We start from the raw sequence: 17364 nt of genomic DNA on the forward strand, positions 1-17364 counted from the left end.
AATGCAGACTAGCCGGAACGTCTCAACAGCAGTCTAAATACACTTGTTATTTTCATTTATTTCACAACATAATTTGTCAAAAATGTTAAATATTAAGTATATATAAAATATAAGTTATATGCTAATGTACAAACATGCATAAAAAAAATTCCATCATACTGTACACTGATTAAGTTTTTGACCACAGCATTCATTTTATTGGGTTCTGACTCTAAAAGCTTTGCTTCTCTGTGTTATTACTTATAATTATTTTAAAATATTTACTATATAATTATGTTATGAATCAAAAATTATACAACCATTTTAATCAAAAAGGTTCTTTGGACTCAAAGGGTTCTAAATGGAACCATTTTGGGGTTAAAAGTTCTTTATAGAACCCAAGGTTTTTTATAGAACCTCAAGGAACCTTTTTCTAGTGTGTAGCTTAAAGGGGCTAATGATTTTGACCCTAAAATGATTTTAAAAAATTAAAAACTGCTTTTATTCTAGCTGAAATAAAACAAATAAGACTTTCTCCAGAAAAAAAATATATTATCAGACATGCTGTGAACATTTCCTTGCTCTGTTAATCATCATTTGGGAAATATTAAGAAAAGGGGAAAAAATTCAAAGGTGGGCTAATAATTCTGACTTCAACTGTAAATATAAACCCCATTTGTATAGTAAAAATAATGTTGAAATACGTTAATGGTTAACAGTGTGAATGACTTATTTGCGCATGCCACGGCTAATCAGTTACTCCAATAAACAGCCGTTTCTTTAGTTATCGTTATCCCATAGAGACCAGCAATAAGGTTCAAATGAGGATAATGTTGACACTTACCACTATGTGTTCTTCAGGTTGGAGCTGTAGTTCATGTATGTGTTGTGAAGTCAGTTCAGTTTTATGTACAGCGTGCATCACATTATCAAACTATTCTTGTTTACATCTTGGAGTGAAAACAGACTTAATTTGACAACCCAAGCTCATTCTGGAAACGTAGTCCCGCGGATGTTTCTGGAGACCGCGATTTACGTGGCCGGAGGTACGTAAGGCTGCGTTTAGTTTTTTTCGAGCGAACGCTGCGGGGCGGTGTGGCGCCGCTCCGCTCCGCTCCTCCTCTTCGCGCTCGCCAGCTGACGGCTCGCCTCCGAGTGGAGGGCTTTCCCGATGCAACCAGTTTGTCCAATTAGCTCACAGCGTTGCGTCGGCGGAGCGGAGGCCCCGGAGAAGGAGCCGGCTGCGGGGACGACGACCGGGATCGAGTCCGGGGAACAGCGGTTCCGGAAATCAGGTAAGATGAAAAACAGAATCCGAAAAATAAGAGCGAGAACGCGGCGGGATCCGAAAACACGGTCGAAATCGAAGAAAAGGGCTTTTGCTTTTTTTTTTTCTTTCTGGACGGCTTTTGCAAACCGTCGCTTGGGTTTAGGGAAGGAGGAGGAGGAGGAGGAGGAGGAAGAGGAGGGTCGGCCGATCCGGTGGCTTTTCGCGCGAGAACAGAACGGCGCGAACGGCGCGCGCTCCTGAGAGTCGCCCGAGACGCGAAAAAGCACGCACATCGGCCTCTCCCGGATCCGCGAAAACAAAAACCGCTCTAATACGTACCTCCTGGGACGTAAATCGCGGTCTTCAGAAACGTCCGCGGGGCTACGTTCCCACAATGAGCCCGGGTTGCAATTTGAGGCCACGGGTGGCCTGGACCAGTAAATTCACTGCACAGACCTGGATCAACACAGAAAAGTAGGTCAAAAGCCCTCATCTCCTAAGTATGAGTTTTGAATTTGATGCCAATATCATGCAAAACAAAATTTCTGGAATTATTTTTCTGAGACAATGTCTTAAAATTTTCTCTCTCTCCTTGTTTGTGGAGAAGCAGTCTGATGACCACACACACTGAACGTTTTCACACTCCACTATTTTTTTTATTGTAAAATAATAAGCATAAACGTACAGCATGAATGATTTATTTGAGCACAGGTAGTACATTGTATGAAATAAGTCTAGTGCATATGCAACAAAAAAGTCTTATACGAGTTGTTGTTCTGCTCTCAGTCACTAGTAGAAGAATTCATATTATAATTTAAACAGATAGCTTAGCTTACAGATGTAACAGCAGACATTCAGATAAATGGCAAACAAACTGCATGATAATGCCAAACATTACTGAAAGATTATGGCTACCGGAGAGACATTTACACTTTTAGGCCCCGTTTACACTAATGCGTTTTAGTTTGAAAACGCATAAGTTTTGCTACGGTTACGCCATCCGTCCACACTACGCCGGAGTTCTCGAGCGCCGAAAACGGAGCGTTTCGAAAACGCTGGAGAGGCCGTTTTCATTCTGAAACGCAGCTGCTCCGTCTCAGTGTGGATGGGGAAAGACGGAGACATCTGAAAACGGAGGCGGGGCTGCAGACATTCGCCTCTCTGATTGGGGCTTTTCCTCAATATTAAGTAGCCTAACACACAGTTCAGTCCTGAATCTTCTCCGTGTAAGTTCAGACTTCGCAAGTTTGATCAAGGCTGCAGTCTCTTCTTCTCAGTTTGATATGGAAAACATACCGAGGACACGCGTCAATCTTCACAGGGAACAGTGTACTTTATAACTTCATTCACATCACCCTGGCTACGTTGTTTCACTTTCTCAACAATAAAATGTAAACTTGATATAAGGAACTGCCTATTTTTATTTTAATATTAACAACTAAACAGACAGCAGAAATGTTGTGGCGTCGTGCTGCATGAGCGTCATCTTCACTGTGTGCATATTTATAACAAAACGGAGCCGATAACAACTGCCTTCTTTCAATTTCAGTGAAAATACGAAACATACCCTCTCTTTTGCTGAATATCAGTTTTAATAATCGATAATGGCCATTATAAAAGTATAACATACAAAAAGTTTATACATTATAGGAAATAAAGGCAAGCGATCAGTCAATATACAGAATGTACGTGGTTACATTAATCATTAACTTATCTTTGCGCTCAGCCAAAACACGTTACCTGAGAACAAGTAATAGATTCCAATGACCAAAGTCAGGGAATGTGTCGTTAGATAAAGACAACAAGATGAATGAAATATCCCGTTTAATAAATATAGTGAGATTAGATCCAGCGGGAGATGCTTGATGAGAAGTCCGACTAGCACAGCTCTCATCTGGGTAGATGGGCTCCAGCGATTGCCAAAGTGTGTCTGTGTGGTCACGTGATGTGCGTTTTCAGCGTTTTGGTGTGGACGGAGAGCAGTTCAGAAACGCTGGGTAAAACGCGAGTGTGGACGCGGATCGTTTTCATTCTAAAACGCCGTTTTAAAACTAAAACGCACTAGTGTAAACGGGGCCTTAGGCACAAGCAGGCTAAACACAGAAGACCTGAGACGTAAACAACAAGCAATGACAGTATAATAAGCTACTCACCGTTAGAAAAACCGAAAGTAAGGCTTCATACACGTCGTGTAAGTATCAGCTCTCCTCAGAAATATTCTCCTTTGTTTACTTTTTGCAAACTAGCCGCTTTGCCGTTAGCTTGAGCTGTTTGCAGCTGTGCATGCACTCTGTGCAGGGGGCAGGTGATGTGATGATTGACAGTTCACTGACCCAGTAACAGCAAAGTGTGCAGTAACATGAAAATCATGCAGCCATTGGCTAAATTCTCTGTCAGTCAAACTTCTGGGAAGTAGGAAGGGACTGATCGATAGTAATGACAGAAACTGCGGCCAAAATGGCACACTATACACTATGCACTCATGCACTATGTACTTATGCACTTACACACTCAACAGGATAGTATATGTATGTAGTGTCGTCCCAAATGGAGCACTAATGTTTTTTTACTAAGCGGAAATTCAAACCGTTTCCCTGATGACGTTTGACGGACGCCAAATCATTGAAATAAACGACCGAATTATCAAATATACCTGCCGTGAGTATTGCCGCATTCACCATCGGGAGGCGCTATAATCACTCTCGTAGGAGAATTTTGCTTTCATCATCCAAAATAAATAAAGTTATCCAACATGTGCGCCCGATAGCTCCGCCCCTTCCGCTACGTAAGCAAACCTGCGGTCGTTGAGTGCGTGAAGTGTCCATCATTACACACTTCATTTTAGCGGCTGAATGAGTGCATCATCCGGGTAATTAAAGTGCACTTATTATTTTTAGAGTTTTCAGTGTGAACGCACTACTTACACTATTTATACTACAAAATGGCGTAGAATAGTGCATAAGTATGCGATTTGGGACGCAGCTAGAGACATGCAGACGATCAAACACTCGGATTTGATTAGATTTAAGTAACCATAACTTGGACTTTTTATTCAGTTTGTGGTCTCATTTTATCTATAACACTTTAAGCTATGACATCGACTGGTCTTTTACTCCAAAGATTCTGTTTTCGCGTATAAGTACCATGGTAAAACAGTGTAAACAATAGGTCTCCGGCAGAAACGGTGACATAAACGAATGAATAACCATCCATAATTCAACACTATTTTGTCGGTGGACTAAATGTGTTTGATGAGATGATTTTTCTGTGGACTCTTACTTTTCAAAATAAACCGTGATGTACAGCAATGAATGCGTGCGTGTGTTGCTATTACATGTTATGTACGCCATATCTAATAAGCGTTTACTGCAAAACTTACACAAGTTTAACAAATACATTCTTTAAAATCTTTCCATTGAAAAGCATCTAGCTGCAATGGGTGCTTAGAGGTTGTAGCTTTAAACTGATGTAGTTTTTCAAGATTACTCTTGTCCTTTTTGGTGTAAACTATTCATAAACATTGACATGTGGAAAAAACAGCGCCTCAGTGCGTCCTCGTCAGGGCACTGTGAAAGGGGTTAAATAGCTCTTACACCTCTAAAAACTTTGGAGAAAGGTCTGTGACGAAGGTCTATTATGGGGCATACCACATTTGTGTACCCACGTAACTCGCCTGAGTCCACGTTTCTTCATTTTCCCGCAAATTAAACTCAGTTTGAAGTTGCGTCTCGCATATCCTCCGATTTGAATCGCAAGCTCCACTCAAGACTCCATCTTTCACGCATCAGAGAAACTCTCACAATGAGAGAAAGAGATCGAGATCTACCCATGCAAAATGTGAGTTACTGTAATGTTTCCCCTGGTGTTAAGATTTTGTTCAGGAGTGTAAGTTAATTCTGAATGTTCATAATTAATAATAACTCGTTATTGTTGATCATTAATATTCAAAAACTGAGCTAATTTCACTACAGGTGTCTGGATTGATTATCTAAAGAGAAACAAAGGAGATACTCAGTTTTGTTAGACTATGGCGACCTTACACCTTCAAGGTTACAAGGCTTCTCTCTAGCGTGAATCCTCTCATGTTTTTTCAGATTCTTTGAATCAATGAATCTCTTGTCACAGTGTGAACACATGTAAGGTTTCTCTCTAGTGTGAGTCCTTTCATGTGATTTCAGGTTTTGTAACTGACTGAACCTCTTGTCACAATGTGAACACGTGTAAGGTTTCTCTCCAGTGTGAATCCTCTCATGTGTTTTCAGGTTTTCTGACTGTCTGAATCTCTTGTCGCAGAGTGAACACTTGTAAGGTTTTTCTCCTGTGTGAGTCCTCTCATGTGTTTTCTGGTTTCCTAATGTACTGAATCTCTTGTCACAGCATGAACATGTGTAAGGTTTCTCCCCAGTGTGAGTTCTCTCATGTGTTTTCAGGTTTTCTAACGTACTGAATTTCTTGTCACAGTGTGAACATGTATAAGGTTTCTCTCCAGTGTGAGTCCTCTCATGTATTTTCAGGTTTCCTAATGTACTGAATTTCTTGTCACAGTGTGAACACATGTAAGGTTTCTCTCCAGTGTGAATCCTCTCATGTGTTTGCAGGCTTCCTAATGTACTGAATTTCTTGTCACAGTGTGAACACTTGTAAGGTTTCTCTCCAGTGTGAGTCCTTTCATGTGATTTCAGGCTTTGTAACTGACTGAACCTCTTGTCACAATGTGAACACGTGTAAGGTTTCTCTCCAGTGTGAATCCTCTTATGTCTGTGCAGGTTTCCTAACTGACTGAATCTCTTGTCACAGTGTGAACACTTGTAAGGTTTCTCTCCAGTGTGCATCCTTTCATGTGATTTCAATTTTTCAGCCGTAAGAAAGGTCTTCTCACACTCAAAGCACATATACTCTTTCACACCGGTGTGGATCTTCTGATGATCTCTTAAACCAACTTCATGTCTGAAACTCTTTTCACACACAGAGCATGAATAAGGCTTCCCCTCTGTATGAACTCGAAGGTGTCTCTTCAGCCCTGAAGGCATCAAAAATGTTTTCCCGCACTGATCACATTTGTGTGGTTTCTTTCCAGCGTGGATCATCATGTGATCATTAAAGGTTGATGAGGTTCTGAAACTCTTCCCACACTGAGAGCATGTGAATGGTTTCTCTCCAGTGTGGATCCTCATGTGATTTCTGAGAGTTTGTTTGGTTGCTAGACTTATTCCACACTGAGTGCAGGTGAAGCATTTTTTGCCTTTTCTCTTCAGTGAGTGTGTATTTTCTATGATTTTCTCATGACGGTGTGTGTCCTCCATCAGGCCTGAAATAAATATAAAAAGACTTTATTTATAAATTAATTATTTAAGAAAGTGAAATGTTACCACCACTAAAGTTTTCATTCATGATCACTTTTGGTGTATTTTTATACCTTTAATTTCATAAGCAAGATACACCGATCTTTATTCATTCATTCATTTTCTTTTCGGCATTTGGCTGATTTATACTTCTGTAACTGCCATGATTTAATGTACTCGCTATGCTTGCCATAATTAGAGTCACCACAGGAGGGTGATCTACACTCACTTATCTATTAAACTTTGACTTTTTGAGTGTTTGCAGAGCTAATAGGAGAGGTGGAGGCATCGCTGCCCTGTTTAAAGATGTATATGAGTGTAAACAAGTGTCATTTGGTGACTATTTGTCTTTTGAATATCTGAGTATAGCACTAAAAGGTGCTCCACGCATCTTACTGATCGTTATCTACAGACCTCCAAAATATTCTCCAGCTTTTATTGAGGATTTTACAGAGCTGTTATCAATAGTAACCTCTGAATTTGATTATTTTAGTATTGCTGGGGATTTTAATATTCACATTGATAATCCAGAAATCAATGCTGTAAAAGAACTGATGACTGTTTTTAGCACTTTTGATCTGACTCAGCATGTTCAAGGACCCACACACAATCGTGGACACACTCTTGATCTACTTATAACTAAGGGTTTACACATTTCATCGACTGTTGTTAAGGATGTGGCACTATCTGATCATTTCTGTATCTTTTTTGATATATTGATCACTCCAGCTGTTAAAGACAGATCTGTCTCTGTCAGAAAGAGATGCATAAATGAGAACACCAGTGAGCAGTTTATGAAGGCCATATCGCTGGCACCAAGTATATCTGCAGACTCTGTTGATTCTCTCCTTGATTTGTTCAATTCTAAAATTGAGAATGTCATAAATGACATCGCTCCTGTTAAAGTCAAGAAGATGACTGGCAGGCAAAAGGGATCTTGGACAAGGTCACCGAGAGTACAAATGATGAAAAGACAGTGCAGAAAAGCTGAGCGTATGTGGAGAAAGACAAAACTAGTAGTCCATTATAATATCTATAAAGACAGTCTTCATGCCTTTAATATGGAACTAAACACTGCTAGACAGACTTTCTTTTCAAACCTTATAAACAGCAACTTAAATAATGCTCGCACACTCTTTGCAACAGTAGAGAGACTCACAAACCCCCCCAGTCGGATTCCCAGTAAGCTACTCTCTGAAAGCAAATGTAATGAGTTTGCTCATTTCTTCACTGATAAGATTAATAATATCAGAAAGGCAATCAGCTCATCCAATCAATCAAGTTGTGTCGATATCAAACAAGCTCAACCACAACTTAAGAAATCAGACATTATGTCTGATTTCATGGCAATTAACGGCAAAATCTTAGAAGAGATTGTGCAAATTATGAAAACATCAACCTGCAGTCTTGACACGCTCCCCACATCATTCTTCAAAACAGTGTTTACCTGTTTAGAAATGGATCTTCTAAAAGTGGTAAATGCTTCACTTCTCTCAGGGATTTTTCCAACCTCACTTAAAACTGCAGTTGTTAAACCCCTCTTGAAGAAGAGCAACCTGGATAACACCCTATTGAGCAATTACAGGCCAATCTCAAATCTCCCTTCCATTGGCAAAATCATTGAAAAAGTTGTTTTTAACCAGGCCAACAAGTTCTTAAACTTCAGGGGGTGTTTAGACAATTTTCAATCGGGGTTCAGAGCACATCACAGTACAGAGAGCGCTCTTATAAAGATAATCAATGATATACGCCTAAATACAGATTCAGGTAAAATAACAGTGCTGGTATTGTTGGATCTCAGTGCTGCATTTGACACTGTCAATCACAGCATACTTCTGGATAGGCTGGAAAACTGGGTTGGGCTGTCTGGCACGGTCCTCAAATGGTTTAGATCTTACCTTGAAGGTAGAGGTTACCATGTCAGTATAGGTGATCATAGGTCGAGGTGGACACCCATGACATGTGGAGTCCCACAAGGCTCAATTCTGGCACCTCTCCTGTTCAACCTTTACATGCTACCTCTAAGCCAAATAATGAGAAAGAATCAAATCTCCTACCACAGCTATGCTGATGACACTCAGATCTACCTAGCCTTACTGCCTAATGACTACAGCCCCATTGACACCCTCTGCCAATGCATTGATGAAATTAACAATTGGATGTGCCAAAACTTTCTTCAGTTAAACAAAGAGAAAACTGAAATGATTGTGTTTGGAAACAAAGATGAGGTTCTCAAGGTGAATGCGTACCTTGGCACTAAAGGTCAAACGACAAAAAATAAGGTCAAGAATCTTGGTGTGACTCTTGAGTCAGATCTGAGTTTCAACAGTCATGTCAAAGCAGTCAGTAAATCAGCATACTATCATCTCAAAAACATTGCGAGAATCAGATGCTTTGTTTCTAGTGAAGATTTAGAAAAACTTGTTCATGCTTTTATCAGCAGCAGGGTGGATTACTGTAATGGACTCCTCACTGGTCTTCCTAAAAAGACAGTCAGACAGTTGCAGCTCATCCAGAACGCTGCGGCCAGAATTCTAACCAGAACCAGGAAATCAGAGCACATCACACCTGTCCTCAGGTCTTTACACTGGCTGCCAGTTACATTCAGAATAGATTTTAAAGTATTATTACTGGTCTATAAATCACTAAATAGCCTAGGACCTAAATACATCACAGATATGCTCACTGAATACAAACCCAACAGATCACTCAGATCTTTAGGATCATATAAACTAAAAGTTCCAAGAGTTCAGTCAAAGCAGGGTGAATCGGCTTTTAGCCACTATGCCCCTCGCTGCTGGAATCTGCTTCCAGAAATGATCAGATGTGCTCCAACATTAGGCACATTCAAATCAAGACTGAAAACACATCTGTTTAGCTGTGCCTTTACTGAATGAGCACTGTGCTGCGTCCGACAGATTGCACTATCATGTTTTTCTCTTCTTCTTCATTCTTTTATATCACATTTTACCTGTTTTTATGTTTTGTTTTGACGCATTTTTATTATTTGTTTTTATTTTTATTTTACTTGTTTCTTTTATTCTTGTTTATGTAAAGCACTTTGAATTGCCATTGTGTATGAAATGTGCTATATAAATAAACTTGCCTTGCCTTGCCTTAGTCATAGCCCACTTTAACCACTTTAACCACGAAAACTGTAAATGTTGGATTGACAATGATTACATGATCACTAATCAGATGTGCCATTCCAGGTAAAAAAAAGAAAAGTGCACTAAAATGCACTTTAAGTATACTTAGTACACTTTTCAGTAATGTACAAAAAGTGCTCTATTTTCGCACACTAATTTTGTACTTAATGTACTAAAAGATAGTATTAAGCAGGGGCGTAGATTTAGGGTGGACGTCCCCACCAATATCCACAAACTACCGAAATGTCCCCACCAATAATTTATTTCACTTAAAAACATCGCGCTGTCAGTATAAATCTAGACATGCCGAAAGGGTTAAATCACGTTCTCTCTTCGAGTCGCACCGCCCCACACACACATTGTGATTGGCTGTGCTTTTCCCTGCTGTCATGTGACAGGCTGCTTTCAGATCATAGTTTCAGATACAAACAGCCAAGACAACTGCGCGGGGGGAATTTCCCGATGTGTGAGGTGTGTGCCTCGCACAAGTGAGGATGGAGGTAGCAAGAAGAGGTGGACATAAAGAGCTTTTTCCAACGATAAGTGTAAGTCACATAAACTCAAGTTCGCAACTGAATAAGTCCATCATGATAATGCCGTTATGCTAGTGTTTTCACCGCTTTTACGGTCAGTCTAATATTAAAGCAGACTGATATAGTCTGTAAACAATATTCCCTGAAAACTAACTGCAAAATAATCACCTACATGTAAACGTATATGACCCTGCCAGTTCTCCTAATCTCTTAGAGTAACATCTCCAATTTGGGTTGAAACAATTTGTCAGAAAAACTACAGCCTGTGCTCCATCTTTTAATAATACTATGAGACATGCTTAATTTGTACGAAAAATGAATGAAAGTCTTTATTAAACTCTCTTTATCAGTTAATAAACATTATTTTAACATGACACTTTCAGGCCTGTAGCCAGCTTATTGAAACGGGTTATTCGTTTTCTGAAAAACTGAACCTTTTAGCAGTTATTCACCTGATTTTCTGATTAATTGAGGTATAAATATGACATTTTAGTGACATATTAAGAACTAATTTTTGCTGGATAATCTTGTTGGATAGTTATTACAAATACACTTTTTGATGTACCAAAACTATTTCCTACCATTTTGTCAAATTGCTTTATTTACACATTTAAGCTGTAAGTTTTATTACAGTTTTATAAACAATAAAAATACTTTGAACTAGAAATTAGGACTTTAAATTCTTAGAATAAAGAAATGAAGAGTACAGATGCCAAAACCTCTAAATGCCATGTAAAATGAGCATTTTTCTCAGCCTTGTATATTTATGTTCAGTTATTTCACTTTAAAGGCAATGAAAAGAACGTATTAGTCACTAAAAAAGTAAAATCATTGAGTCCACACACAGGAGTTGGAGAAAAATGCTCATTTTAGAAGAAAATATTAAATGGCATTTAGAGGTTTTTGCATCTACACTCCTCAAATATGTAAATATACTTATTTTTAAAATACACTATTTATTTATWTATATATATATATATATATATATATATATATATATATATATATATATATATATATATATATATATATATATATATATATATATATATATACAATATTCATTCTTGGCGGGGGTGACTCGTCCCCAGTCCCCACCAATGTCAAGCGCAAACCTACACCCTTTGTATTAAGTATATGTTAAGATAAACTTAATACCATCTAAGTGTACTCAACTGTGCTATTTTGAGACACCCTGAAACTGAAATAAAATGTGTTTAACATACTAAATCTGTATTTTAAAATATATATATATATATATATATATATATATATATATATATATATATATATATATATTTAGTTACAACTAGAATTACACTTGAACCCTAATTTTAAACATTTAAATATATTTATGACTAATTTAAAGTATAATAGTAATATATTAAAAGAATATACAAATTGAAAAAAGTGTGCTAAATACTGTATTAAAAGTGCTCGATTTTCCCAAACTAATGTTGTATTTAATGTACTAAAAATTAGTATTAAGTACATTTTAAGATAAACTTAAGTACATCTAAGTGTACTCAACTGTGCTATTATGAGACAAAATGAAGCTGATCTAAAATGTGCTTTTAACACACTAAACATTTATTTAAAGAATATATTTTGAAGGGATTCTGTGTGTACAAAGAAAACAGCATCTGTGCTTCATCAAAACACTTTAATCTTTTTGTGCAATAAACCACAAGTCCAAAAATACCTTATGGGAGGGAACAAAAACTGAGAACACAAAAATATAAATAAGATGCAACATTACAGCACATGTATGAAATGTAAAGTCATTTTGGGGAAATGTACTTCTACTACAATACATTAGTAATAGATTTTTAATAAAGTCAATTTAATGTAAACTTAAAATTACCACACTCAAAATCTATTTAAGTGTTAGTGATAATATTGCATTCACATTAAGTGTACTTAAGTACAACGTTTGGGAAAATGTACTTCTACTACAATACATTACTAATACATTTTTTATATAATAACTTATTTTAAACTTAGGATTCGTATGTAAACAGTGTACTAAAAATCAACTAATGTTTAAACCATTTAAAGCACACTTTTGAAAAACACACTAATAAAACTTTTTTGGATGTTTTTTCTGTAGTGTACTTTATTGTAGTACACTAAAAATTGATTTAAGTATTACTGGTATTTGGTATACTTTTGTCAAGTGTACTAAAGTCCTACTGAAGTATAAACATACTTTTAGTTAGTATATTTATAGTGTAAAACCATCAAACTTTTATTTAACACAAAAATAACAAATGTACTAAAAATGTATTTGCGGGTATTTAAGTGTATTTTAATTAAGTATTAATAATTTAATTAAGTATTTTAATTGCATTTAATTATATATTTTTTCACCTGGGGTTATCTGTAACTTCAGGTGGTTTCTAAAACTCAGTCTGTCCGTGTTAATTTCGTTCTCTCATATCCAGACCTTTACATTTACGCGGCTGTAGCACCCTGTCATCAGAACTAAGCGATTGAAAGCTGATATTAACCAATCCATTCATGTTCTGTTCTAGCGCAGTGGGCCAATAAGAAGAGCTTGAAGGCAGAGCAGGCATTGCGGCCTGTTTACTGCAGCAAGTTGACATGTCAACTGTTTTAAACCAGTCCTGAGCACCGCATTTGGTGTTTTTAGGTGGAAAGATGCTTAATGCATTATTGCCTCTTAATTCCGCGCATGTAGTGAAGATTTTGCTGTGAAAACTGGTCGCACGACATCAATTTTATGCAACTAATTTATTAGATTTGCTAGAAATATTTACGAATTTCTCCAATAGACCTACTGAGCGGCATTAATGCATCCTGAAGTAAAGTGAAACGGCTATAAACTCCAGCAAGATTAAGTCATTGTATCCAGAACCACAGACCTTCATCTATAAATAAAGTTTAATTATAAAGTTTAATAATCACCATCAGTCAGTCAGTCAGTCAGCACGTCACCTTAAAGTTTAAACAAATAACGCACAGCACTATACGATTACTGAAAAGTTTGCGCTGTTATAATTCACTTACCTTTTAATGCATTATGATGCAAATATAATCCGCTAATAAAAAACAACAACAACAATGACTGAATGTTTTGAATGGGAAGCTGTAATGTAGCCGTGGCGAGATGAATCTTGGTGTTGCGCCCTGCCATGGAAGAATGAATGTAGCGGAAACCATGATATATTTTAACTGTTTAACTGATACCATTATCTTTTACTGTGCAAAATGGATAAAAAACACTGACCAAACTTTGATTCTTGCTCAAAATTATTATAAATGAGAACCAGAAAGTTGCTGTCTTTATATTTTTTCTGAATTATGGCTTGCAATTATACAAATAACTTTTACAGCACATTAATAAATATTTATTTTTAGCTGATTAATTTTACAGCCTTTTTTAACACAAAACAATGCATTATCCAGTAGTTCATGTATTTACTACAATTAAGAACGCATAATTCTGTAAATCATTTATTAATCATAGTTCAACATTTACTAATGCTTTATTAAAATCCAAAGTTGTTCTTGTTAACATTAGATAATGAACAGAGATTTAACACAACTAACTTCAACTTAAATAATGTTAACAAAGATGAATACCGTAATGAATGTATTACTAATTGTTCATGTTAGTAAACACAATTAATTAAAATAAAACTATTTTAATGTGTTAGACATAACTCTACTTTTTAAACAGAATTACATGACTAGCACATGAAAAATACTACAGCAATTCATAGTAAATACTAAAGTGTTTTCAACTATACTATAATAAAGTGTACTTATTTATTATAGTATTTACAACTGTTACTGAATGCTGCAGCAGTAACTGTGGTGAAATGAGAAAATGCTCTGCATACTGTAGTAAACATGAGTTTTTACTGCAGAAACTGTGCTGTGTTGTAATATAGTTGTTGTAAATGTAGTACAGTGTTGGTGTTTTGTGTTTATACTACAGTATTTACTATAAATGACTACAGTATTTGTCCATGAGGGTGAAATGAGTGAACACAGCATTTCATTTGCCGCTAATAAAGATCAGACAAATCCTGAAGTATAAGAATGTGTGAAAGTAAACAGGAATCATAACCTGTGCTTTTACCGCGAGAAGCTTTTACATCGAGAGCTTTAATAAAGAGGTTAGTGGCCAAAACCAAGCAAAAACAAAGCTGAAAACCGACACTGAAGAGGAACACAGCCGAGAGAAAAACACTTGAATATTGAGAAAGTAGGAATCTGAACTAATAAATAAGGAGAGAAACACAACGTTACCTGTTTACATATGAACACGGTAAAAGTCCGCTATTCCTGATCGCTTTCACAGAGGAATTGACAGTCAAGAGCCAGGATATAATGAAGAAAGGCAGGAGTTGTGTCGTGTTCGCTAAATCATCTCTCTAGAGTTGATAAAAGCTGAAGTGTAGCCTCTTTGTTTCTTCTCATCTTCAACACGAGTTTAATGTTGCTTGTTCTGAGCTTTTCCTCCAGCGCCTCCGCTATCAGTGTGCTGTGTACTACTGCCATCTAGAGGACAATCACAGCAACAGCGACTTACAGCGGTCACCGGGCGCCAGGAGGAAATCAGCTTCAGTCAAATTAATTATTTCAGAATCAACGTTAAGCAGACAATAAATACATAAATAATAACTACCACTAACAAACATTCAATAAAACTTCTTGTTTTAGTTCAACTCATCATAGGACAAATGTTACATAATTTACAGCAGACACCACACATGACAAATTACTACGGTAAATAATAAATACTAAATGTTTTTAACCATACTATAGCAATCTATAGTTGCTGTTCAGATTTTTTGTTTTCTGAACTATTTCACAGCAAGAAAGTCTCTTGTTTGAGCCTCGGCTGGGTCAGTTGGCGTTTCTGTGTTGAGTTTGCATGTTCTCCCTGCATTTGCGTGGGTTTCCTCCGGCTGCTCCGGTTTCCCCCACAGTCCAAACACATGCGCTAAAGGTGAACTGGGCACGCTTAATTGTCCGTAGTATATGTGTGTGAATGAGTGTGTATGGATGTTTTCCAGTGATGGGTTGCAGCTGGAAGGGTATCCGCTGTGTAGAACATGTGCTGGATAAGTTGGCGGTTCATTCCGCTGTGGTGACCCCATATTAAAAAAGGAACCAAGCCGGAAAAAAAATGAATGAATGTTAAATGTGAAATTTTTATTTGTGTATATAAAGTCAGTAACAAATTTTCAGTGTTTATTAAACTCATTTGATCATCGTCCTTTTTCTTTTAAAGTCTTTAAATCTGATAATAAGCCTTGAAGGGCAAACCATTTAATTCATGGGGCATATAATGTAATAAATATAACTCAATAATTCAGATAAAGCATATCATTTAATAAATATGACCATATTAGTTACATAAAATGAACATCTGCACTGGACAAAATATTTAGCACAGCCTTGGTTAATCTGAACAAGAAAAAACATTCACCCTAAAACATGAAATAAATGTTAAAGAAAGCAAAATATTTAACTTTCTCAAACATCAACATGTTGTTACAACACCAATTTTAATTTTAAAAATTAAATTAATAAGCAGTCTGGCTGTATTTTTTGAAAAGTAAAGCTTCAATTAATAATCTGCCACAGCCATGTCACCCTGCAGCCCAAGACCGGTTATTCACTGAAGCTAAGCAGGGCTGAGCCTGGTCAGTTCCTGGATGGGAGACCACATGGGAAAACTAGGTTGCTGTGGAAGGGGTGTTAGTGAGGCCAGCAGGGGGCCTGTGTGAGTCCTAATGCCCGAGTATAGTGAACCGGACACTATACTCTCAGTGAGTGCCATCTTTCAGAGACGTTAAACTGAGGTCCTGACTCTCTGTGGACATTAAAAGTCCCATGCCACTTCTCGAAAAGAGTAGAGGTGTAACCACAGTGTCAAAATTCCCTCCATTGGCCCTTTGACAGTTCAAAACATGAGCTGAAAACAGAGCCAATTGACTCCACAACCCAGCAGGTGGGAATGCGGGAAAAACCAGCTCCTGCTGCATTTGCATCTGAGTCTGCTGAAACTCGGCTTCAACCACCCCAACTCACACATATGGTCATTTCAATGTTTGAATGTTCTAGATTAACCAAAGCGACTTTATCTATCATGTTTGATATCATTTGAAATGTCTCAGTGCGATTGGTACAATGGTCTCATTCTCTCAGAAATAGACATAATCAAAACAATAAATATACAACTTCAGGCATCTTTTGAACCACTGTGAAGAGTGTGACTTTTCCACAGGTAGCACTAAGTGTGAATGCCTTTTGTTATGCACACCCCTTTCCTTGAGGGAATTCCTCCATTACTTAAAGGGTCACGAAACACCAAAACACATGTTTTGAGCTGTTGACAGTCGTATATGTGTCCCACACTGCTAAAAACACTATTAGGACACCTATATTTCACTAAAAAGTGTAAATTGGTTGTTTTTGCGTTATTTCAAGCAAATTCGTACTTCCTGTTTGAAACGAATTTTTGAAGCTGCGTCACGGTCATGACATAATAGCCTGTATTCCAGCGTGCAGACTGGACGTCTGTGCCAGAGTGTGTCTTATTACGTCTTACAGTGTGCTGCATTAATGCATGAGTAAGGCTTGGTTCAAACCAATCAGCGCGCTCTATTGTGCAACTTCATTAATATTCATTACTGTCACAGTGTTTACACGACATAGACGCCACGTTGTGTTGGCAAAACAAGCGTGAAGTGTTGCTTTTATAGTTTGTTGCAGTTAAGTTTCGTTTTCATTTTCTCTCTGTGAGAGCTCAGACTCACGTGTGGATTAACAGTGTACGCGACGCGCGACAACAATAACTTACGTGTCTAAGGAGGATTATTGTTTACCTAAAAGCTGTTCTCATCTGCAAACGCTGAGATCGGGATTCGCTTGTACTCTCCTCTTAATAAAGACGCGGCTCTAGTTGCTGGTGATTGTCCTGTCTCTACAGATTTGGTAAGTGAGCGACCAGTGCTCTTTGTTTATTCAGTTCGTATTTTATTCGTATCGAAAAAACTATTGCACCGAGTGTAAACAAGTTAGCACCAAAACCAAACTATAACCTCGTGTAG

The 17364-nt window shown here is 37.4% G+C and overlaps 1 protein-coding gene across 2 annotated transcripts in view; it reads right to left on the minus strand.

Annotated features, from left to right (window-relative positions):
- The window catches only part of LOC100538160 (uncharacterized), a 36853-nt gene that overhangs the window by 1700 nt on the left and 17789 nt on the right, over window positions 1–17364 (minus strand). The window contains exons 1-2 of one of the 2 annotated variants that reach the window (XR_012400764.1): window positions 14552–14752; window positions 824–6557 (exon numbers count right to left, since the gene is read on the minus strand). Coding sequence is in view for 1 of the 2 variants with exons in the window: in XM_073944055.1 (XP_073800156.1) it covers window positions 5275–6089 (815 nt within the window). In the remaining variant the exon portion in view is untranslated. Of the gene's footprint in view, window positions 1–823; window positions 6558–14551; window positions 14753–17364 lie in introns of those variants that run through there. The other variant, XM_073944055.1, reaches the window with a different exon arrangement.

This window comes from Danio rerio, chromosome 3 (genome assembly GCF_049306965.1).
Source record: "Danio rerio strain Tuebingen ecotype United States chromosome 3, GRCz12tu, whole genome shotgun sequence".
Lineage (NCBI taxonomy): Eukaryota > Metazoa > Chordata > Actinopteri > Cypriniformes > Danionidae > Danio > Danio rerio.